A 24,033-nucleotide genomic window follows, 5' to 3' on the forward strand; every position below is an offset into this window, starting at 1 on the left:
TATATAACAAAAAGAGGGTGGGAGCCATCTCACAGCCCAGCCTCACCCCCACTTGATGGGAATCCGCAAGGTTAGACCTCCTTGATCATTCCAACTTACCTGGGCATATGCAACAGTATGAAGTCTAATTAATCAATTTAATAGGTCGTGAGGCATCCCCAGCTTATTCAACACCACCCAGAGGATATGCTGTGGGACTAAATTGAATGCAGCTCCCAGCAGCAGGTGTATACCGTTTTAGTGGAGGGATGTCTGGCTGCCAAGATGACATCACAGACTTCGGGAGGAAGGTTGAAAGCTGACAATTACTGCCGCTCGATCTCCATTCCACAAGGTGGAGACTGGATAGGTTTTGGTGGAGAACCCTACCTGCTGCTGTGAAAGAAGATCTTTTCGAATGGGCAGCTTGATTGGAGGATTGATGACCATGCTCAGTAGTTCGGGATACCAGACTCTCCAGTCCCGGTCCGGAGTCACAAAGATGACTTGCGCCTTGTCGTTCTTGAGCACTCTGTGCAGCATTGGCAAGGGCGGAAAGGCGTACAGGACGCCTTTGCTGCCCTTGAGATGCAAGCATCTCCAAGTGAGAACTTAAGGTCCCACTGCAGAGCCTGAATATGCCAGACGGCATGCATCACCAGCAGGATGCAGGAGGCCATGATTCCCAACAGCCTCAGAGTCTGTCTCACCGAAATCCAGGATAGAGGCTTAAACATTGATATCATAGCTTGAATATCCTGGACTCTCAGTTTGTGACAATACACCCGAAATGGCACCGTGTCCAGAACAGCTTAGATGAAAGGAAGCGTCTGTGAAGGAGTCAGGTGTGACTTCGGCATGTTGGTAGTGAACCACAGTGAATGCTGGAGGTCTGCCATAGTTTGAAGATGAGATGACATCTTGGAACAAACCCACCTTCAACAGCCAGTCTTCGAGATAGGGGGAGACTGGTACTCCTGATCTCCATGGATGAGCTGCAACCACCGCCATCATTTTGGTGAATACCCACGGGGCACTTGTAAAGCCAAAAGGGAGCACTGCAAACTGAAATATGCGTCCTGTCTTAAGATGGTGGAAATGGGGGGAGGGGTTGGACGACACAAGGGTTGTCACAAAGGGGAGGGAGTAACCAGTTCCTACGATCTGCAAAAGCCACCTGTCCCATATTGTGGACTGCTGGTGGGGCAGGTGATGCCGAACCCTGCTGCCAATTGGATGCCCATGATGGAATGAGGGCGAATTAGGTGGGTTTAGAGGCTGTGGCTGCCCCGACCCAGGAGGTCTGGGGGTAATGCGCCCTCTGCTATTTAGAGGCTGTGGAGCGTGTGCTGTGCAGTGGCTGGGAGGGTATTGGTGCAGCTGGAAGCCCCTTCAGTAGCTACAAAAGGCGGATGGTGGTTATGTGGGGCCACAGAAAGACATAAGGTCCTGGCCGTAGCCTAACTGCCTTAACGAGCTTTAGTGGCAAACCTGTTTTGTCTCTGAAGAGACGGAAGCCATTAAAGGGCATATCCATCAGAGATTATTGGACATTCCCCGAAAATCTAGTCGTCCTCAACCAGGCGTGGCGCCTCCAGGCCACCGTCAATGAAACCACTCTGCCAGTGAGTCAGTTGTGTCAAGGCCATAACAGATTGTGAACTTCGCTGCATCCCTCTTGTCCTCAACAGCCTGACCGAGTATGGCCTGAGTCTCCTCTGGGACCGTTGGCAGTGCCTGCACAACCGTGTCCCACATAACGTGGAGTAGCAACTCAAAAGGCATGCAGAGTTCACAGACCAAAACACCAGGCCAGTGGAAGAAAAAATCTCCTTCCCCAAAATGCCCAGCCTCTTGGATTACCTATCCGGGAATGCAATAGGGACTGCACCAGGATTTACATGGGATGGAGAGGCTTGAACCACAAAGCTCTCTGGGGTAGGGTATTGGGTGATTAAGTTGGATCCCCTGGAGCGGCGCGATGGCAATGAGCAATCGTCGTATTCCCAGTAGCTCCTGTGCTGGGTTTGGGCCATGTCCTGAGAAGAACGTCTGCGAGGGCTTCATTGAATGGGGATAGCGGTTCTGAGGGGGGAGACTCCTGGTTGCAGAACCTCTGTCAAGACTTTAGTCTTGACTGCCACTGAGGTCAACTGAAGGTCAAGGACTTCGGCCGCACTCAGCACCACCAGAGCAAATGACACTTCCTCCGCCATAGCCATGGGTGCACGCATACCAGCATCCTGAGAAGTATCCAATCAACTGACTTTACCCGGTTCCTCACGTCAGTGCATATTAGGATCTTCATAGGGCTGGTATTGTTCAGGGTCCAGCGACTCCTCCCATTTATCCCTGATTCCTAACCCATAGGAATATGGTTCAGGCTCTGACATGGACGGCATGGCTCCAGATGGTGCCGGAAGCAGCATTGTTTGATGTCCTTCCAGCTCCATATTGGAGATGGAGATCAGAATGTGGGCGGCACCGCTGGTGTACACTGGAAACATCAGTATCGGGAGTAGCATAGGAAAATGATGAGGTTGTACAACCTGCACTGGTCCGGATCTAGAAAAGGATTATCAGACCCTAACTGGAGCCAGGGCCAAAGCGGCCGATGCGGAACCAGAAATGGCCCCTGCCAACCCCTTGAGGACCGAAGGTGCACAGGAGGTTGTCAGCCCACCCAAAAATGATGTGCATAGACTCATAAAATTCCTTCAGTTCGGTGGGGTCTCTTTGGGCTCTGAAAAGTCGGGGAGGTGAGGAGCTGGCTCTGGCTCTACCACGGAGCCAGGCCGTGATACACAATGCTCCCTCATCTTGTCAGCTGACAGATTAAGTGAAGTCAAATATCTATTCAACTTCTTCTTCTTGTGACGGAGCTTATCTGAGTGGCCCCACAACTTGAAGTACCATGAGGATCTGGAACTCCACGACCGCTCCTGGAACCTTCCTCTCAACCAGACCTTGAACGTCACAGCATCGCACGCTGAGCTACCAGGACCTTGAGGGATTGCTCCCTCAAGGCTTCTAGGTTCATGGTGCAGAAGTAGGAGCATGACTTGGGGACGTGGTCGCCCTTGAGGCCCCAAAGACAAACAAGGTGTGGGTCCTTCACCAGTCGATGGCAGGCACCACATGGCTTGAAGCTAGCCTTCTTTGACGACATCCCTGACACACCAGGAGAAGAAAAACTCAAACACTTGACAAAATATCGAAAAAGTTCAGTCAAAAACTCACTGATGGGGTAGTTCTTCTCCGGTTCTGCCTAAGCAGAGCCTTCACAGGTGCCGCAGATGTCACTTCCGGCATCAATGACACATGAAGAGCCAAACAACACCACCTACCAGCATGCAGGTGTACTGCTCACAAAAAATCTTCTGGATCCAGTCTGATGCCAGGGAAATTCTAAGGTAAGGAATCTGCAGCTAGAAGTATCTATCAGATCATTTAAAGTAATGCAACACCCAGAGCAATTTATTAAAAATAAGGCAGGTAATATATCTTCAATGAACTGCGGAAAACACTGCTGTCTGAACATCATAGGAAAAAACGGATCAATTCCTTGCGTATAATGTGAGGTGAAGGTGTGAGGAAAGGAACATATGGCATTAGCACAGACATCGTTCAAGGAAACGCCTCTGATTGCTGCCCACAAGGAAGACATCCCTATAGTAGAACATCAGGAGAAAGAAAAACCCCAGAGTTCTAGTAGGCCACAGAAATAACTATCCTAATCCAGTGACTCATAGTCAAAGAGGTAGGATGATGGCCCTTATTAGCCAGACCTATATGGCAAAAAGAAAACCCACCTTCTTAAAGGAAGACACTTTTTCAAGATAGCCATTATCTGGACTGCTTTGCTCTTGATTCAATGGGCAAAAAAACAGTAGGGCTTAGAAGGCAGCAGCAAACTCCTTCCAGTTTCAAGGATGTTGTGAATTAAGCTTTTGTCCAAAGACCTTTGGCAGATTGATTCTCCTATGTTGCCTCCCATTCCAGACTGTTGGCATCCATAGTTATTGTACAGAAGTGGTGGGGAATCCAACACTACTCCTCTATCCACATTAGATGGAGTAAGTCACCACTGCGGCTTCTGAGAAGCCGGACCCATGACTGGGACTAAGCCTTATAGTTTTGAAAGTTTGGGTCCCAGAATGAGAGAGGGTGGTAGAGCAGGTGGAACAGGTGCATACAAGCACATAGGACTAGAAGTAAAGCTGCAGCCATCTCTCCCCCTGCACCCTCAACCATTACCACTATGGGGCTTTCTGAAAGTCAAACAGATTTCCCAGGCAACCCATAAATTTCTAATGACGCAGGGGAAAGGGGGAAGTAGGAAGATACACTCTGCCTGCTGGTGTGGAACAAAGCGATGATGAACTGGAGCTCTTGTAAAGAAATCAAGCCTTTTGAAAGTTGTCTGCCTTCCATGAACGCATCCACATACGGGGCCTGGCAGGTATGGTGGATCCTCAGACTGCCACAGCTGCTGATGAGGGGTTCAAAGTTACGTCATACAGAAACCTAACTTGCTGTGCCATTACTGACAAGCTTGCATTCCCATCTTTACCCTGCTGCAATTCCTCTGCCAAAGTATGGAAGTTATGAACAAGAGACTGGACTCTATAAGTAGAGTAGGCCCCTGCCCTGGTTGCAACATTTGATGAAAAGAATGCTCCTTTTACTGCATTTTCCACCTTCTTATCAACTTGATCCGAAGGAGAAGGAACCTCCTAAATTATAGTACTGCTAGAAGCTAAGCCAGACGTTACAGAGCCAACCTTTATGTGGGCTATTCTGAAAATTCTGACAAGGGTATTTCTTCACAAGAAACCTTAGTCCAATCTCTAGACAATAACCTAATAGCTGTGTTAATGGGCAGCACCTCAGGTTCTTTTCTCACGTATACAGAGAAAAAGAAAATCCTACTCCTAAGGTTGTGATACAGTCACAAGAACAGAAAGGTTATCTTTGAGATGGGATAGAGCCTTTCTGAGCTTGGATCTCTGAATTTACCTCCCTCTCCGCTCTTCATCTTCCAAACCATCAGAATCAGGGTCTGCAGAAGGAGAAACTCTGAAGCTGAGCCTTCCAGGCAGTCTCAACTGCTTTATATGTAATTTGTTGAAGGAGGTCAAGATCCACACCAGGATCGTCCCGTGAGATAATGGTGAAGCTGAACTTACAAATTCTGACCTAGACTCAGGAACGTGCCTAGTTTGATAACTCCCTTTCCTTCTATTGTGACCTGTCACAGCAAGCAAGCAATGGAAGGACGTCAGCTGCTAGAGCAGACTAGAGGCTACAATATATTTTACAATAAACTAAATTAACAAATAAAACACTTAATTTATTTTTGGGCCAATCTATTGTGGGTGACAAAGAAAAAACAGGCAGAATGGTTACCATAGCCACACCTATATTGGCCAGGTGCCCACTACTACCTGTAGCGGCCATATTGGGTGTGTTTTTACTTTGTATGGGTGAATTCTGTAGGTGAGACGAAGTGCTCAGTTTGTTAAAACTGGGATGAGGAAGAATAAGGAGGTAGGTACTGTTTTTTACAACAAGATGAGACAAAAGAGTGACATGAAGGTTAAAAAGAGTGGCATTGAATGACTAATCTTGGTCACCTCTACAAGCAAGACCCTTGAAAGCAAAAGTGATGAAGAAATCCAGATTGGCAACTGGGAATATGTACATGAACAGAAACAGTCTTATTCTACATCAACGCAACATCTAGACTACTCAAGAGTATGCCCCGTGGAAATTGGTGCTGAAGTTATTGTAGTTACTAAGCACACAAGGATCGGCTGAGTCCTTCTTCAGCATGGAAGAAAAGGGATCCTTCAGCATGGAAAAAAAGAGATCCTTCTTTCCCGGTTTAAAGGAACTCTTTGTAAGGAAGAATTACACAGAACTATAAGTATAGGTGGACTAGCTTCAGCTGCCTTAGCCAAGATGTGAGCTGGACTAGGATCTGATGGCAAACCAGGCTTAAAAGATGTGGAAAGCTGCAAAAATAGTAGATGATAGGTCAAAATTCCTTGGAGTGACATACTGAACTCCATTTGCCACGGCAAAACTTCATTTTGAGTACAATTCAGGAAGGTTGCTGAATCAATTGAGACATATGAAGAGACAGAATCAAAGACCAGGATATGGGGAAAGGACTGGATGCTGGCTTAACAAGCTTCTTTCAACCCATGACTTTACTGTGAGCTGTGAGTTCAACCAAAAGAGGGGGGCCTTAACCACCTTATGGTTCACACCTTACAAAGGCAAGGTGGTTGTAAACGTGTGGGGTTGATCAGCTCTCTATAGTCACGCTCTTCCCACCACTTAAATACAAAAGTGGTCCCTTTCCCCAGTTGCCACAGCCTATGACGTAATGTAGGGAATTTTCTGGCTCTCATGGCCTTAGGTCAAGTAGGTCATCTGATCTGCTCCTCTTGTCAGTTCCTGGGCCTTTCTTGCCCTACGGACGTTGAGTAGTGCACTAAAGAGGCTACCATAGGAACACAGCTGCCTGCAATGGTTGGGCAGTGGCCTCTTTACAAGCTGAGGCCCCTGCTGCCAAGGGAGGGCCAGCAGACTCAACCTCTGACACCCCTGGGGCCTGCTGGTTACCCACTGCCCACTACCCCCGCCTACACCCATAGACAACCCCCAGCAGTGCCCGATATCAATGAAGGGGACAACTCTTATGGAAAACATCATTTCCTCAACTGATATCTCAGGACCATTGCCCCAGCACTCATTTATCTGTTCTGGGGCTGCTCTATGGTCCATGATGTCCACACACCAATATGGTAGCACTTCTCATACTTCCATCCCCACTGCTTCTCAAAGCCAGGCCAAGAGTTGTGATTCTTCTTCTCGCATTCTGTGGCAGCACAACCCCAAGTACCCTTCTTGCACACAATCTGCCCAAATTGTCTCCATGTAGAACTGCTCTGCTGTGGAATACAGTAGAGGGCTGTACTTCTGTCACAACAGTTCCATCCAATCAACCAACAGCAAAAAACTGTACTCCAAACATTGATGGTCAGCCTTACAAGCAGTTTCTATTACTGTTGTAACACTAGAGTGGAAGGCCAACAGATTTACAGTGAGAGCATTGCCAAGGGTCTGGCTCGGAAATTAGAGCCCATGCAGAGATGAGCACTGAAAATGTTTGCCCTGTAAATAACACAACAAACATCAAGAAAAATATAAAAAGCCACTTAAAAATTCAAGAAAGTGTATTTCATTAATATATGAAGTTTTGACAATAATAAATTACATTCTACCAATGTACAGAGAAGTACACAGTAGATCTTTGTACAAGTGGTATTCTGAACTCACATATTTGAAAGTGCTTTCATACGTGGTAATGAAGAAAAATAGTTCTAGTGAAATAAAATAATTGCCTAAGGTAACATAAGTTAAACAGGGAAACTGTGAATTATCCAAGTTTTCTGGTTTCACTTTAAAATAAGTCAGGAAATGGGTATTATTTGTCTTTCCTTATGTTAAGGTTTTGTTTTTACCTCTTTGTGCATTTTTCCTGCAGTTTTTATGTAGTGTGAAATTTACTCAAGGTACAGGACTGCTTTACATGAGCATTAGTTACTTAACACAAGGTCACATTCAGTGTTTATAGGCAGGGAGACATTAAGGACCTGATTTAGATCTTGGCAGTGTTATCACCAAGCAGTGTCAACGGCGGACCCGAGAAGACTGTCAAGCCAAGTGTGTCCCACCTGCCATATTTAGATGTTACAGTTCTGCAAGCAGACTGACTGATGAACGATTTTAGATGGAGTGAAACGGCGGCGGAACTCAATGGACTACATACAATTGCAGGGGCTTTGGAAGAGAGGAAAGTGACACACGCACACTGTCCCTTAGCCATATGTGTACCCTTGCACTACATAACACACCACATACACACAAAAACCCATTGCCATTCCAACACAACACACCCCCTATATGCCGAAAACACACATTGACATACATTCATGACACAACATACACAACCCATTGACACTGCACCCACACACGGCACAACCACAACAACCAACGCAACTACACACTCAGCTAAACAACACACTGACAAGCACAACTAAGCACAGCACTACAATGTCCACCTCACAACATTTACCTGAATGTCACATGACAAGACAACATACACAACATTGGTCTCACATGCAAGTGACACACAACAAAAACAAAACACAACCACACCACCCACTTCAGCTCTCTCCACTTCAAACAGTCAATCCACACACACATACAAAACAGATAGTACAAACCTACCCGTACAGGCCACCTTGCAAAGCGCACAAAGGGACACCAGTGTGAGTGTACCGTCATTGTGGTGCCTGCATTAATTGTACAATGAATGATGACACCACAATGAAAACTGTGAATATGCACAATATGCATATTGTGCCAGTATGTCCCCATCCATGTGTGACACCATCTTGTACCTCACATATGCTTGTCAAAGTAATTTAAAAAAAATACAGCAACATGTATATGCCTGCAGTGGTCCCGACCTCCTGTGCAATGCCCACCGAACGTACACGAAATGCGGCCTCCCTACCTTTGAGTATGGCGATGGGGTTGTGTTTTCTCTGTGGGTCATTGGCTGCAGTGACGACAGGTGTTGTCCAGTCGAAGACAGGGGTGAGGTGGGACCTTAACATAAAAATAATTGACCTAGTTGCTTGCTTTAAAGTGCTGACCTATTGGGTTAGGATATGGGCAACTCCAGAGCTGGAGCCGTACAAACTAGCACTCCAGGAGTTAATCTCCTTAGATAGGAGCCATACTACCCTCTGGTTGCGTTTTGTAAAGTCCTTGTGTAGTAAGTTGAAGCTGTATAGGGAATGGGAGGATCCCAGTATGATGGATAAGACTACTATTGAACAAATCAAGTAACTATATTGGGAATATGTGTTAGAAATGACATAGTGTGAAACGAAACCTGAAGGGCTTGTAGATACATTTTTGACCCATACACCCAGCCCCTATTTTGAAGTCTGTTTAGACATGGTGGTCTCAGCAGAGGCGAAGTCGTTGTATATTCGGTTTCAATTAGGAACACTCCCTTTAAGATCTGCGGCTAGATATAGGCCCACATTTAAGAAAAGTGGCACTTCATGTCATAAAGCAGCACTTTTCCTGCGACCCATTGCGTATCCCTTACGCCACCATGTGTGTGCCGTATTTAACCACCATGGTGTAGGGTAGGGAAAATAGCACCATAATTTTTTACGCTATTGTTGTACTTTGCAGGATTAGCACCAAAAATTCTGACGCTAATCCTGCAAAGTACATAGAGGCCCATTACAAATAAAAAATTCTGCTAAAACTGGCTCAGTGGAATCTCACTGATTCCATTGCACCATTTTTACGGGCCCCCTGCTACAGGCATAATGTGGCCAAAGGGTTTATAAAGTGGCACAATGCAGAGATTTCACCACTTTGTGAATATGGTGCAGCGTTTTTGCCACACTATTGCCACATTAAAATAAAGAAAAAGACGCTCCTGTGGTGATAGGTACCACTAGGCCCTTGTTAAATTTGGGCTGTAGTTGCTATAGGATAAGGCTACTGAAGGTAAGTAACTTGTTTATTGTGTATCATCTTTTTTCACAATTAGTTTGAGCATACACTCACTATTTTAGGACTGGGATAAGGATGATGGATGAGATAGGTAATTACTCGATTACTTAAGAGTCATCTTCGTTGCTCAGAGTTTTAGTCTTCCTCGTCACAGTCCTACATTCCCTCCGTGGGAAAAGGGGGTAGGCGATTGTTATTTGATTTTATTTCCTTTGTAGTTTCAATAAGCATGGTTAGCTTTGCCCCAACTATATTGGTCAAGTGTCAGCCACTTTGTTTGGCGGCCATATTAGGTAGGGCACATTTGTGTTCTTACATGTGATAACGCGTCCTTCTATGTCAATTTATACACATTAGGACTTGTTTTAGGCCGATGAATCTTTTGACCCAGTGGTGAGACACCGTAGAACGAGATAACTGATCAATATGTCAAGCAATATATCAATGATATTATCAACATATATCACCACAATATACTTCACTTTAGACATTGGTTAAACTGTTGGCGCAACCATGACCTTTCAGTCACGAATAACCACACCTTGATTACAATCTAATAGCAAGTGTATTAACCTCAAAACCATGAAGCAAAAGAGCATAGTCACGATATGGCAGTTGTGATAAGATTTTGACAATGCAAAGATCACAAACATGAAAGCACTAACGTAAGAGATACACAGATCAGAATGCATAGAACATCATATAATTCCCAGTTCAGCATAGCACAATGTCAGTCATTTCCGTTTGCGTCAAAGTGAACACCTAATCTAACCACTAATTAGCATTAGCATGTTGTTCTTCATGCAAAACAATTTAGAACACTAATTTAGAAAACATCTGACTAGGGACTCTATCCAAAAAATACAGCAGTTGGTACCTAGAAAGGAAATTACAATAGCAATTGTCATAATTACCCTCCTCAGGTCAAGTCAGCATACAGGATCAGTCTTCGTCTTCAGGACATCTGTTGGATCACCGTCAATCTATCTCGTCTAAGGGGCAGGGGACACTTCCCTCATAAGGAGGAAAAATGTAATGGGGCAGTCTACGGATAAGGATGGTTTATTTCAAGTCTCAAATCACCAAAGAGAGTTTCTGGATGCAATCGATATCATTCCCTACCTAGTTCTCTCGAGTCTTCTGTGTCATGGGTTTTATCCCTTTCTCGCAGTACCTTCCCCCAAAATTCTATTGGATAGACGCTACACCCCACTATCTTTAACCTATCAAATTATACATTAAGTAATGTACTTGTCACCCCACGATAATTTATAACACTTTGATTGGTCTTCATAATTGCCGTTTTTCGTAGGTGGCACATCCGGGGTTACTTCATTCTCTGGCACGTTCTTCAGGTCAAAAGTTCTCTTTTCCATGGTCGATTGTCCTTGGATGTTTCAAAAAGTGCTGCAAAAGCGTATAACACGTATACTAAGACAGCTAGTATGTGAGTGAGAAAAATCCTCACTTGCAACATAAAACAAAGAAAAGAACACATGCTGGGTCATGGCCTTTTGCAAATCAGCACACTGGAGGAACAGAAAAATATGCTTTAATATGAGAGCTACACAGCTAAGTTTTTCAGCTCACGCTAACTTAAGACTTATGAATTCTAATAATGCAACCTTCGTAGGTGTTAGTATATTCAATTAATCATAATGCAAGCAATTATTTCTTAAAGTCGACATTAGTATATGTGCACAATAATAACTTCACTCATATAAGTATGTTTAGAATACATTCAAATGAATAATATTTTATGACTATTAATGAAGCATTGTTAAGTATAAGCATTTCACATCTAAAATAGGTAATATTTAGATTACGCTCTCTCAGTCCCTCCTCTGATGACGCTCGTCATCACACAAATCTTTCTTTGATCTGTTCATTTTTTATTTTTCACCTTGCGCATAATACGCATTTCAACATCTTGCCATTTATGTGAGCTTTCCCATATTTCATTGAACATTTTCTCTCTCTCACTTTCTTCATTTCTTCTGGCTCTTTTAGTCCAATTTCTTTTTACTTTGTCATTAATTTTACATGCCCCCCATAATCCTAATAGACAAACCAGAATAATTAATAGACCCATTAATATTTTTGCAAGTACCCCATTCCAAATGTTGGTAAACCAGCTTCCAACTCAGGCAATTCCCTTTCCAAATTTCTCCCAAACACCAAGTTCTTTCAGATCCTTCAAATCTGTACTATCTCTAATAAGGTTAGTAAGCATGCTTCATGAGCAACAATGATGCTCATTAAGCATTTTGCAGACTCCTCCACTCTTTGCTAAAAGAATGTCTAAAGCAAGCCGATTTTGAAGAGTCATAGCTCTTTCTTCAGCAAGTTCAGTATCCATCAGGAGTATGGCTCCTGTAAAATTTGTCAACATGTTATCCACTATAGTAGACAACTTTTGGATTTTCATGGAATTTAAGATAACCACTACTGATGGGATTATGGCTCCAAATATATCACCAATGACAGCCGCCACTGATTCTCGTTTTTGTCTAGGATGTTGTAATTCAGCCGTTTTAGGTATTTGTTTTAAGTCATCAATCTGGTATATCTTTGGGAATACTATCCCCAAATAACATGTCCCATACCATCCCTTAGGGAGACGGTAATAAGCATTTAGCCCACAGATATAATAGATTCCAGGGATCTCTGGATCTTGTCCATTCAACATAAAGGTCCATTTACTCTGAAACAAAAACACATGTCTACATTCACTCGTTCCCACAGATTGTCTTGATCAGATTTTGCCCTATATACACAGAGCCTACCTACGTGTAATGCATCTATAGCTAATTTGCCTTGCGCCTTGATTGCAGTAAAAGTATAATCATTTGCATATGTACGTTTCTCTAATCCTTTTTCTAACTTTTCTTTCAGTGCTTTGGGTCTATCGTCTGTATGATCTAAAAAGCTTTTCTCTACAGGTGACAATAAGCAAGTCAAATTATTGCGATGTGCATAAGCAGTTCCAAATGTAAGTGTTGGCTCAAAGAATCCCCTAACTATTTTCATATCGTGCTCTTTAGCTAATTTATTTAAGAATTCAATCACAGGCACAAAGGAAAACACAACATCCAAGTTCGAATAAAAGTATTGCACATGCTCTTGATTATAGAATCTTGTTAGTAGTAAGCTGCAACTAATTCCATAAGTAAGAGGGAGACTATGATAGGTAACTCCCTCCTGCACAGACGAAGGAATTTTAGTACATACATAACAATCTTTCGCATCCATGGTTTCCACATACTCATTTAGTAAGCGATAGAAGACATTAGTAGATAGTTCTCCCTTTGCATTAGTCCCTTCATGCATATGTCTTGCATCTTGCTCAAATGTCTCCCACGGTGTTAGTGTAGTAGTAGTTTCAGGTTTTGAAGTTGCGTTAATAGTTTATTTCTCCCTCCATGGCATTCCCACAATCACTCCTACAATCATCACTGCAAACACAACACCTATTATAAGACCTAACCAACCACACACCTTACTCCCTTTGCTACTATTTGTATTGTAAGCCATGTTTGTATAGAATCAGAATAGTAGATCAACAATCAACTTGAGGATAAGCCCTTTTTTTTTTGTATATTACAGCGTCTTCACTCACTCCAGGACCCTTTTCGTCAATTCAGGTTAGCAGCTTGTCGTAATCAGGTTTCTTTAAAAGTCAAATTCAGTTTAGTGTCACTTCCGGTAGTTTCTAGAGTTTTTCTTTTTCAGTTTTCAAATTTACAAATTTAGCCAAATTTTCTTTTAATTCTTTCAGGTACCGTAGTATTGGCCTGGTACTTCTCGATCAAAACAGAATGCTAGGAATTCTTGTTGCCATTCAGAGGTTGTAGCATACGCCCATTCAGGACCTGTATATCTTCTGTTCGCGATTCTTTTTCTTTTTAATCTTAGTTCACCTTGTTGTTCTCCTTCACTCAAATCATCTGCTTGTGAGGTATCACTCTCTTCTATTATGGTGTCATTCGATACCTCCCTTATCTTAGGATGCAACTTATCTGGCCAATTATCGCCTCTATGTGTCTTTACTCGATGTTTTCCTTCAGAACGTTGGACAGCACCCTCTTCTTGTAATATGGTGTTTTCTCTTGACAGACCTGCAACTGGTTCGGGAAACTCTGACACGTTTTGATTTGTATCTACAGTTTCTCCTTCTCTTTCTTCTTCTGGTTCTATGTTGGGTTCAGATTCTAACCCGTATTCGTCTACTTCTGGAAGAACTTCTCCTTGGCTTAGTTCTCCTGCTGCCTCTACTGAGATAGGCACTCTGTCACCTCTCTCGAACTCATTGATAGTTTGAGGGACAAGGCTGTTCTCAGTGGGCTCTCCAGTAGTCTCAGTTCCTTCTTGACTGTTCTCTGACTCTGAGACTTCTCTTCCTGAAGTCGCTGTGCCGGAAACTTCAAGTTCCTCTTCAACAGGGCATGTTACCTTTTTTGTATGACTGGCATGTATCCAGTTGGGAACTCCGGCACACTTCACAGCAGTAGTAGTCGTTAATATTACTTGATACGGCCCTTTCCAACGTGGTTCTAGACACGATTTTCTCACGTGCTTCTTGACAACCACCTGCTTGTAGAGAGTGGCCTGGATCGTCAATCGGTGGCAACGTGTTAGCTTCCACCTGGTGAGAAAAAGAGCGAATTACGTCAGCCAAACCTTTGCAGTAATCCAACACCATATCATCTGTAATATTCACTAGTGCATTTGCAGGTACTGCTGGTAATCTCATAACTCTGCCCATGAGGATTTCATGGGGAGATAATCCTGTTTTCTTGTCTGGAGTGTTTCTCATTGACATCAGCACTAGAGGTAAGGCATCTGGCCACTTCATATTTGTTGCTGCACACATTTTTGCCATCCTTGATTTCAAAGTACCATTCATCTGCTCTACTAATCCTGATACTTCAGGGCGATAGCTACAATGCAGTTTTTGTTCAATGTTGAGTGCGGCACACAAAAGTTTAATCACCTCATTGTCGAAGTGTCTACCCCTATCTGATTCTATAGAAACTGGAAACCCAAATCTTGGTATCAATTCCCTGAGTAGTAGTTTTGCAACTGTAAGACTGTCATTCCTACGTGTGGGATATGCCTCAATCCAATGACTGAAAACACACACAATCACCAACACGTACTTCAATCCTCCACAAACAGGCATTTCGATAAAATCCATTTGCATTTTGTTGAATGGACCTCCAGCTCTCCCAATGTGGCTCAAAGTTACCACAGTTCCTTTCCCAGCATTCATCTGTTGACAGATGACGCACCTGTGGCAGGTGATTTCTGCGGCATGTCTGAATTTTGGATTGAACCAATCAATCTTAAAGGACCTGTTCATGGCATCTCTTCCCAGATGTGCCTGCCCATGGTAGAGCCGGGCAAACTGTGACAAAAGACTATTTGGCAAGACCAATTTTCCCTCCTCTGAAACCCATAAATCATCAGCTCTTTGTACACATTGCATTCTTTGCCAGGAACGTTTTTCTTCTTTGCTAGCACGACCTTGTAATGTTTTTAGTTCATCTAAGGTGTCAACCACTCGTAATGCTAGATTTAAACATGTATCATTTTCAGATTGTGGTAACAATTCCCATTGCTCCTTGAACGATATACAGTTCAGTGCACAAAATCTTGCGACTTGATCTGCATAGCTGTTTCCCATAGACACAAAATCTTGTGATCTAATGTGAGCACTGCACTTCACCACGGCAATTTCGAGAGGTAACTGAATCGCATGTAACAAATCTCTTATTTGTTTACCGTTTTTCACAGGGGAACCAGAGGAGGTCATAAAACCCCTCTGTGACCAGAGTTGGCCAAAATCATGCACAATTCCGAATCCGTATCTGCTGTCAGTATAGATAGTGACTTTCAAATTTACAGCTGCGTGGCATGCCTTAATAAGGGCGATTAATTCTGCCACTTGTGCAGAAAACTCTCTCTCGAGCAAGGAGGCTTCGACAATGCCAGTTATGGTACATACCGCGTAACCGGCTCTCAATGTTCCTGCAGAATCTCTTAGACAGGACCCATCGACAAACATAATGCAATCATTTTCTTTTAACTGGGTATCCTGTATGTCTGGGCGAGGTTTGGTACACAGTTCAGTCACTTCAAGACAATCATGTTCAAATTCTTCCCCATCCTTGATTTCAACATTTTCATTAGGAAGTAAAGTTGCCGGGTTCAGTACAGTGCATCTTTTAAGAGTGACATTCGGTGACCCTAGTATGATCGTCTCATACCTAGTGAGACGTGCATTTGTCATGTGTTGAGTCTTAGTTCATGTCAACAGAATTTCAACTGAATGTGGAACCATTACTGTCAGAGGGTATCCCATGACTATGCCTTCACATTGTAGAAGGCTCTGACCAACTGCTGCAACTGCACGCAAACAACCCGGTAAGGCTGCTGCAACAGGGTCCAAGGTAGCTGAAAAATATGCTACAGGGCGATTTGCATCTCCGTGGACCTGTGTTAAGACAGACAAAGAACAAGCATCACGTTCATGACAAAACAACAGAAAAGGTTTCTCGTAGTCTGGCATTCCCAATGCTGGTGCCCTGCACATGCATTCTTTTAATTCTACGAATGATTCAAGCTCCTCTTTTGATAGGGTTATAGTATATGGCTCGTCCTTGACTTCCTTTCCTGTCAGTTTTATTAACGGCTTTGAGATGATTGAGAAGTTGGGTATCCCCTGACGACAGTAGCCCACCATTCCCAAAAACATCCTGACATCTCTTTTTGTTGTTGGGGGATTCATTTGCAAAACAGCTGTTATTCTTTCCTTTGATATTCTTCTGGACCCTTTCTCAATCAAATATCCCAAGTATTTTACTTCTTTCTGACAATATTGTAACTTTCTGGGTGATACCTTGTGTCCATTCTTTCCTAGGTGATTTAGTAATGCAATGGTATCGTATTTACAACTGTCTCTGGTTTTGGATGCAATTAGCAAATCATCGATGTACTGCACAAGAGTTGAATTAAAAGGCAGCACAAGAGGTTCCAAATCCTTTTTCAATATCTGATTGAAGATGGATGGTGACTCTGAGAACCCTTGAGGAATTCTGCACCAACTGTACACCTTATCCAGGAATTTGAAACTGAATAAAAATTGGCTGTCCTCATGAAGAGGTATCGAAAAGAAGGCTTGTGATAGGTCTACTACGGTAAACCATTCAGCATCACACTGAACCTGGAACATTATTACCGCTGGGTTAGGTACCACAGGGCAGCATTTTATCACAATTTCATTTATTTTCCGCAAATCTTGCACAATTCGAACTTTTCCATAGGGCTTCTTGAAACCCATTATGGGAGAATTACATGGACTGCTCAAGACTTCTTTCAGAACTCCCTGTCTGAGGAAGTCTGCTATTATTTGTGACACTTCAATTAGGACATCTTGGGTCATGTGATATTGTGGCACTTGTGGGAAAACTGCATTTGGTTTTATCTGTACTTTGACTGGTTCCACTCCCTTTATTAATCCTACTTCCTTCCCGGTCAAATCCCACACTTTCTCTGTCACTGTTCCTTGTAATTCGACAGGTAGGTCAATCAAAGTATGCATTGGGAATAAAGTAATCAAAGGGTAGTCTTCATTTGTCCCTGCTTCTTCCTCTATGAATTGACTCTCATCTCCATCATCGTCACTATTTGTCTGTACTTCAATTCCATCGTTGGAACAGGTAATTGAACATTTTGTCTTGCACAGTAAGTCCCTTCCCAGTAGGGATACCGGACTTGAATCGCATACAACAAATCTATGTAGCCCTTGGAAGTTGCCAATTTCAACTTGTACCGGATCGGTAATTGGGTTAGTCAGGTACTGATTTGCTACTCCAACCACTCGTATAGTACGCCCTGAGAGAGGTAATCTTGGGACTTCTGCACTTCGAACTGTAGAGCATGTAGCTCCTGTGTCAACCAAGAATGAAACCTTATAGCCCATCACCTTTCCCTCTACATATGGGCCTCTCTGATCCACCTCTAGGGATGCTGCAAGCCTACACTCTTCACTGTCTGAACTATCATCTGACCAGTCCTCATTCATGACATTTTCTCCTCGTAATGGAAACTATTGTACAGTGTTGTTTTGATTTGTTACCTGGCCTGTGACCTGCTGAGGAAGCATCACCTGTTGCTGTCCCATGGGAGCCATTGGTAATTGCATTTGCTGTCTAGGCACCATAGGAATCTGCTGTTGCACTGGTTGCATTTGTATTGACTGAAAACGCGGCATTTGCATCTGCTGCATGGGCTGTACCCCTTGCATTTGTACCACATTATTCTGAAAATTCGGGTTTTGATGTCTCACTTTTGGACCTCGTGAATTTTGTAATGTACCAACATTAGTGCTCTGCTGAACTGCACCATCCTGCACCATATTCGGGCACTCCAGTTTCCAGTGCCCCACGCCCCCGCACGCATGACATGTTGACATCTTTTTCACCCCTTGAACATCATTTTGGACAACAACATTATTCATGTCCAAACCGCGGTTTACAAACCCTCGACCTCTGCCTCTTGGTTGTGCCTGAAACACACCATTCATTTGCGGTTGTTGTTGTATCATCTGCTGGACTCCATTTCCCTGTATTCCAGCATGTGTAGCCCTTATCTGCATCACCATCACCTTTTCCTTTAATTTTTTCTGCTTCAACTCGATCTCATCACTACAGTACTTTGCATACTGCAATACCTCATCAATCGGTTTAGCTTGCCAACAAATCAAATGATTCTTAATCATTTGACTAACCTCCGGTCTCAATCCTTCAACGAATCTAAACACAAGGTGATTCATGTCTTTTGGTTCAATTGTCTCAGTACCACTGTAATGCTTAAACGCTTTCAACAATCCTTCGTAATAAGCATGAATTGACTCTTTAACCTCTTGAGAGGTCTGGTCGATTTTCTGCCAATCGGTCACCTTCGGCGACACTTTTTGTTTCAAGAACTCAATTACTTTATGATAATATTTCATCACCTCTTCTGAACGTGCTCCGGTCACCTTATCTCTCGCTGGCTCCTTTGTCGGCCAATCTACTCCTCTCTTGCACTCGAGCCACAAATCAGGCGGAACAATGATCTCAAACAAAGTATTCAAGTCTTCCCATAGACACTTTGCAAGTTTCACAAACCTGTCTGTTTGTTGATACCACTCGATCGGCTTCTCTCTCAGTCTGGGATAATCATTTGTAAAAGATAAAATGTCTCCTCTAGTCCATGGCACATGTACTAAAACACCACCAGCTGTCTCTCTCATAGGCAATATTTTTACCAATTCCAGATCAGGTGATGTCCTAACTTGATTAGACCCTGGGCTATCACTCTTTCCCTTATCCCTTTTCTTTGCCCATCGGCCTTCCCACTTTTCCAATGCACCCCAATTCTGTGCACTTGGCAGCAGTTCCCTCAAATGTGCCTCCATGCCTGCAGATCTCATGTGTTCAAAATCTTTTGAATCAAAGTCTAATCTGTAACTCCTTTTTAAATGTTTAGTGTTTCCGATATCGATATTGTATTTGTCTGCTAAGTTCGCTAATATTTGTTGTACCTTGCCTACTTCCTTGGTAATCTTGGGACACAAATATCTTAGTTCTGCTTCTGTGTATGATTCCAATCTGTTTACTCCCATTGTCCCTTCCACTAACTCGGCGGCTTCCGCCCCTAGTCGTACAAGGTTCAGGTATTCATCTTGTTTTTCTTTCTCAGGTTCAACTGTAGCCACTGCAGTCTTTTGTGAAGTATAAGTTTTCTCTAACCATTCATTTAACTGCTGTACTGTAAAACCCTGCAGTGAAATGTTCCCTGCATGTATCATTGGAGAGTGTGAGGTATTCGTACTCATGGTTTGGGGAGTTAAAACTCCCAACCCTGCTTGACGCATTGCTTTGAGAGGTGCCCCTACTGGACTAAGGTCCATTAAGGGTCTCGGTGGCTCATTTACTTGCTCTCCAGGGGCCATTATCTGTGGAGTTCCCATAGGCCCTCCTCTTATCGCTTCCTGAGTCATCACTCCCTGATCACACACCCCTGTTTTACCTTGTGCGTACAAGGGTACTGGGGGACTAACAGTAATGGGTAATGATATAGCGGCGGGTGTTTGACCTGGACCCAGACCTCTTGGAGCCTCAACACCATAGGTCTGTTCCAATGTACCCGGAACAGGTACTAACGGTGGTCCCGCTACAGGGTTATACCCTGGTATCAACTGTGGTGGTGGTTGGGACATTAATTTTGGAGTCGATTCGATCTGTATTAGCTTTGGCTTCGTGTATATTGGGTCCGGCGACACTATAAAATTCGTAGTAGTTTCAAGCACTGGAACATCAGGGTAGATTCTCTTGATCTGTGGTGGAGGCTGCAACTGTATCGGCATGTCTGGTGCAGTGGGTACACTAACACCATTTTGTATCAAAGCTGTATCGCTAGTCTGTACCGTATCAGTAACTCCCTTTTCATGCGTCTGGTTCCCAGGATCCAAGCTAGTACTTGGAGCACTGTCGCTCACCGCATATGGTGGCGGACGATCATGTAACAATCTATCCATAAATTCCTCATCGTCTGAATCATCTTACTCGTCCCAAGATCTTTTATTTTCTTTAGATTTGCCTGAGTCTTTGTCGGTTTTACAAGAGGCTTTCTTTCCCTGTGTTTCTTCTCCCTGAGTTATTGCTGGGAATAACTTCAACCCGTCTACAATACCCCGTCCCCACAGTTTGCTCTCATTGTCCCACCTAGCCTCTGCATATGATTTTTCTGCCCTTCTCAGTCTTCTCTGAAACCTTTCTTGTCTATGTTAAGAGCCATCAAGTCCCAAATCGCCAAAGCCTCATATTGTGCCGGTCTCGGAGGTGGTTTATGTGTACTTAACATCCACCTCAGATTTTCTAATACCTTTGGATTAAACGTCCCATGTTCTGGGAACGCTAGACATCCTTCTTTTTCTGTTAATTTGCACCACTGTTTCATCCATAAACAAGGCGCGACACCTTTCTCTTCCATAACCGTATAAGCTGGAGTACCCTCAGGTGGCGTGGGTTCCCCATCGGTTGCAACAATATATACATCTCCCTTTAGAGCGCTCTTGAATGCTTTGACAAAATTAATTTTGCGATTCTCTTTTTTCGTATTCAATCAGAAATGGCTTAGTTCCCAGGACACTCTTCACCTGCCTTTCCCAACCTATTGTCTCTCACGGACGGCAGCCAATCCGTGCGCGACCCCTCTCGACATCTGACCTATCTCAGCGCGGCACCACTGACGTCACACTCACACACATTGCAGCTGACAAAGTCTTACGGCTTGTCCGCTCCTCACTGACCCCTACAACTCACGCAAACTAATGCAAATTATTGCGAGCACCTTAAATAACAACACAAATCTGTCGGTTTACTACAGGAAGGGTAACACGTTCGCTTCAGAACTTTACAGAGATTTCACTTGAAGCCTCAGCCGCTACTCTCTCCGTATCAGTTCCCGCATACGCAAGCAGAATTCGGCCCGCAAATTCTACTCTCGACTTGTCAATGACTCCTTCTAGTGCACTTTAGAATTTGTCAAATCTCCATCGAAGGTTTCATACATACGTTATAACTCAAACTCGACTTGTCAACCACGCCCGATCGACCTATTAAACCGCACAGATTACAACATAAACCACATTTATCTTCATACTCCGGAGTCTTAGACCTCGACAGGTCCGTACACAACAACCATCCACGTGGATAATTTTGAGCAACAAGCGCTTACATTTACATGAAGTACGCCAACTTCCCTACTCTCATACTGTGGAGTACGCCTACTCCTGCTAAACAACACTTAATTTGGCCTAATTCACACAGATTTTCCACAATCATCTGCAAAATGCATAAGCTTAGGCAAGCGCAAGAACCCTAACCACACATATTATGGCGCCGAGAACATTCCCAACTCAATTAGGCAGGCTCCGAGATCCCGGGAAAGCCATGGTGAACTTAGAAACCCATCATACTTCCAAATTGCATTATCACAGAAAAACAAATTAAATAATGAATCTCCGTCCTAGGGCCCCCCAGGGCCTAACCATCCTCTGCTACCAGAACTGATAACGCGTCCTTCTATGTCAATTTATACACATTAGGACTTGTTTTAGGCCGATGAATCTTTTGACCCAGTGGTGAGACACCGTAGAACGAGATGACTGATCAATATGTCAAGCAATATATCAATTATATTATCAACATATATCACCACAATATACTTCACTTTAGACATTGGTTAAACTGTCGGCGCAACCATGACCTTTCAGTCACGAATAACCACACCTTTATTGGAGTTTTGTGAATTTTATTCCCTATTGATTACAATCTAATAGCAAGTGTATTAACCTCAAAACCATGAAGCAAAAGAGCATAGTCACGATATGGCAGTTGTGATAAGATTTTGACAATGCAAAGATCACAAACATGAAAGCACTAACGTAAGAGATACATAGATCAGAATGCATAGAACATCATATAAGTCCCAGTTCAGCATAGCACAATGTCAGTCATGTCCGTTTGCATCTGTCAAAGTGAACACCTAATCTAACCACTAATTAGCATTAGCATGTTGGACTTCATGCAAAACAATTTAGAACACTAATTTAGAAAACATCTGACTAGGGACTCTATCCAAAAAATACAGCAGTTGGTACCTAGAAAGGAAAAGCATGTAGACAAATTACAATAGCAATTGTCATAATTACCCTCCTCAGGTCAAGTCAGCATACAGGATCAGTCTTCATCTTCAGGACATCTGTTGGATCACCGTCAATCTATCTCGTCTAAGGGGCAGGGGACACTTCCCTCATAAGGAGGAAAAGTGTAATGGGGCAGTCTATGGATAAGGATGGTTTATTTCAAGTCTCAAATCACCAAACAGAGTGACAGAGTTTCTGGATGCAATCAATATCATTCCCTACCTAGTTCTCTCGAGTCTTCTGTGTCATGGGTTTTATCCTTTTCTCGCAATACCTTCCCCCAAAATTCTATTGGATAGTCGCTACACCCCACTATCTTTAACCTATCAAATTATACATTAAGTAATGTACTTGTCACCCCACGATAATTTATAACACTTTGATTGGTCTTCATAATTGACGTTTTTCGTAGGTGGCACATCCGGGGTTACTTCATTCTCTGGCACATTCTTCAGGTCAAAAGTTCTCTTTTCCATGGTCGATTGTCCTTGGATGTTTCAAAAAGTGTTGCAAAAACGTATAAAACGTATACTAAGACAGCTAATATGCGAGTGAGAAAAATCCTCACTTGAAACATAAAACAAAGAAAAGAACACATGCTGGGTCATGGCCTTTTGCGAATCAGCACTCTGGAGGAACAGAAAAATATGCTTTAATATGAGAGCTACACAGCTAAGTTTTTCAGCTCACGCTAACTTAAGACTTATGAATTCTAATAATGCAACCTTCGTAGGTGTTAGTATATTCAATTAATCATAATGCAAGCAATTATTTCTTAAAGTCGACATTAGTATATGTGTACAATAATAACTTCACTCTTATAAGTATGTTTAGAATACATTCAAATGAATAATATTTTATGACTATTAATGCAGCATTGTTAAGTATAAGCATTTCACATCTAAAATAGGTAATATTTAGATTACGCTCTCTCACATGTATGATGAATTCTGTCGGTGAGACACAAAGTGGTTACTATTTTAGGACTGTGACGAGGTAGACTATGACTCAGAGTAATCTTATTTTAATCTGAATCCTCAGTTTAGCAGATTCCGTGAAATCAATAAAGTGAAATAAAATCTGTTTGTTGATTTTGCCTAGATTATGACAGATGTGATGAATAACCCAGAGGAAGAGAGGCAAGCAGAATTCTACCACCAGCCCTGGGCTCAAGAAGCTGTCGGAAGACACATTTTTGCTAAGGTGAGGGGCATGAACGTTTAATATATGCAACAATTAAACACTAATTGTGTAGTAGGTGACTTGTATTTCTATCGTGGACTAGAACTAAAAAAATATGATTCAGCGACATTTCCTTTCCACATTGCTATTAATTCCACAGATTCATTAATGATATGCTGCAGCCCAAAGAAACATCAAAAGTTGGCCAAACCCTTAGTGTATGCTGCCTTCCGAAAGGAGTGGACAGAAACAGCTTCAGTTAATTTTTTATGTTTTTGCATTTAAGACAGAATATTCAATCTGTGATGAAATCTGCTCCGTCCGGTTTCATCTCAGATTTTAATATTTCATGAGGTACACAGTACATCTAGTCGAGATTTCATGTGTTTTGCATCCATTTCAGATTTCATATCTTTATCTCTCTCTCATAGCTAAATGGCACTGTGGTAACAGTAATAGATCTATTTGGTTATTTACAGTGTAACATACTCACAACA

The 24,033-nt window shown here is 42.9% G+C and overlaps 1 protein-coding gene across 1 annotated transcript in view; it reads left to right on the plus strand.

Moving 5' to 3' along the window:
• SMARCD2 (SWI/SNF related BAF chromatin remodeling complex subunit D2) overlaps window positions 1-24,033 on the plus strand; it is a 631,810-nt gene that overhangs the window by 535,061 nt on the left and 72,716 nt on the right. Inside the window, exon 12 of the mRNA XM_069238057.1 lies at window positions 23,456-23,557. Within this exon, the coding sequence (XP_069094158.1) occupies window positions 23,456-23,557 (102 nt within the window). The remainder of the gene's footprint in view (window positions 1-23,455; window positions 23,558-24,033) is intronic.

The sequence above is a fragment of the Pleurodeles waltl genome, chromosome 6, assembly GCF_031143425.1.
Source record: "Pleurodeles waltl isolate 20211129_DDA chromosome 6, aPleWal1.hap1.20221129, whole genome shotgun sequence".
Taxonomy (NCBI): Eukaryota; Metazoa; Chordata; class Amphibia; order Caudata; family Salamandridae; genus Pleurodeles; species Pleurodeles waltl.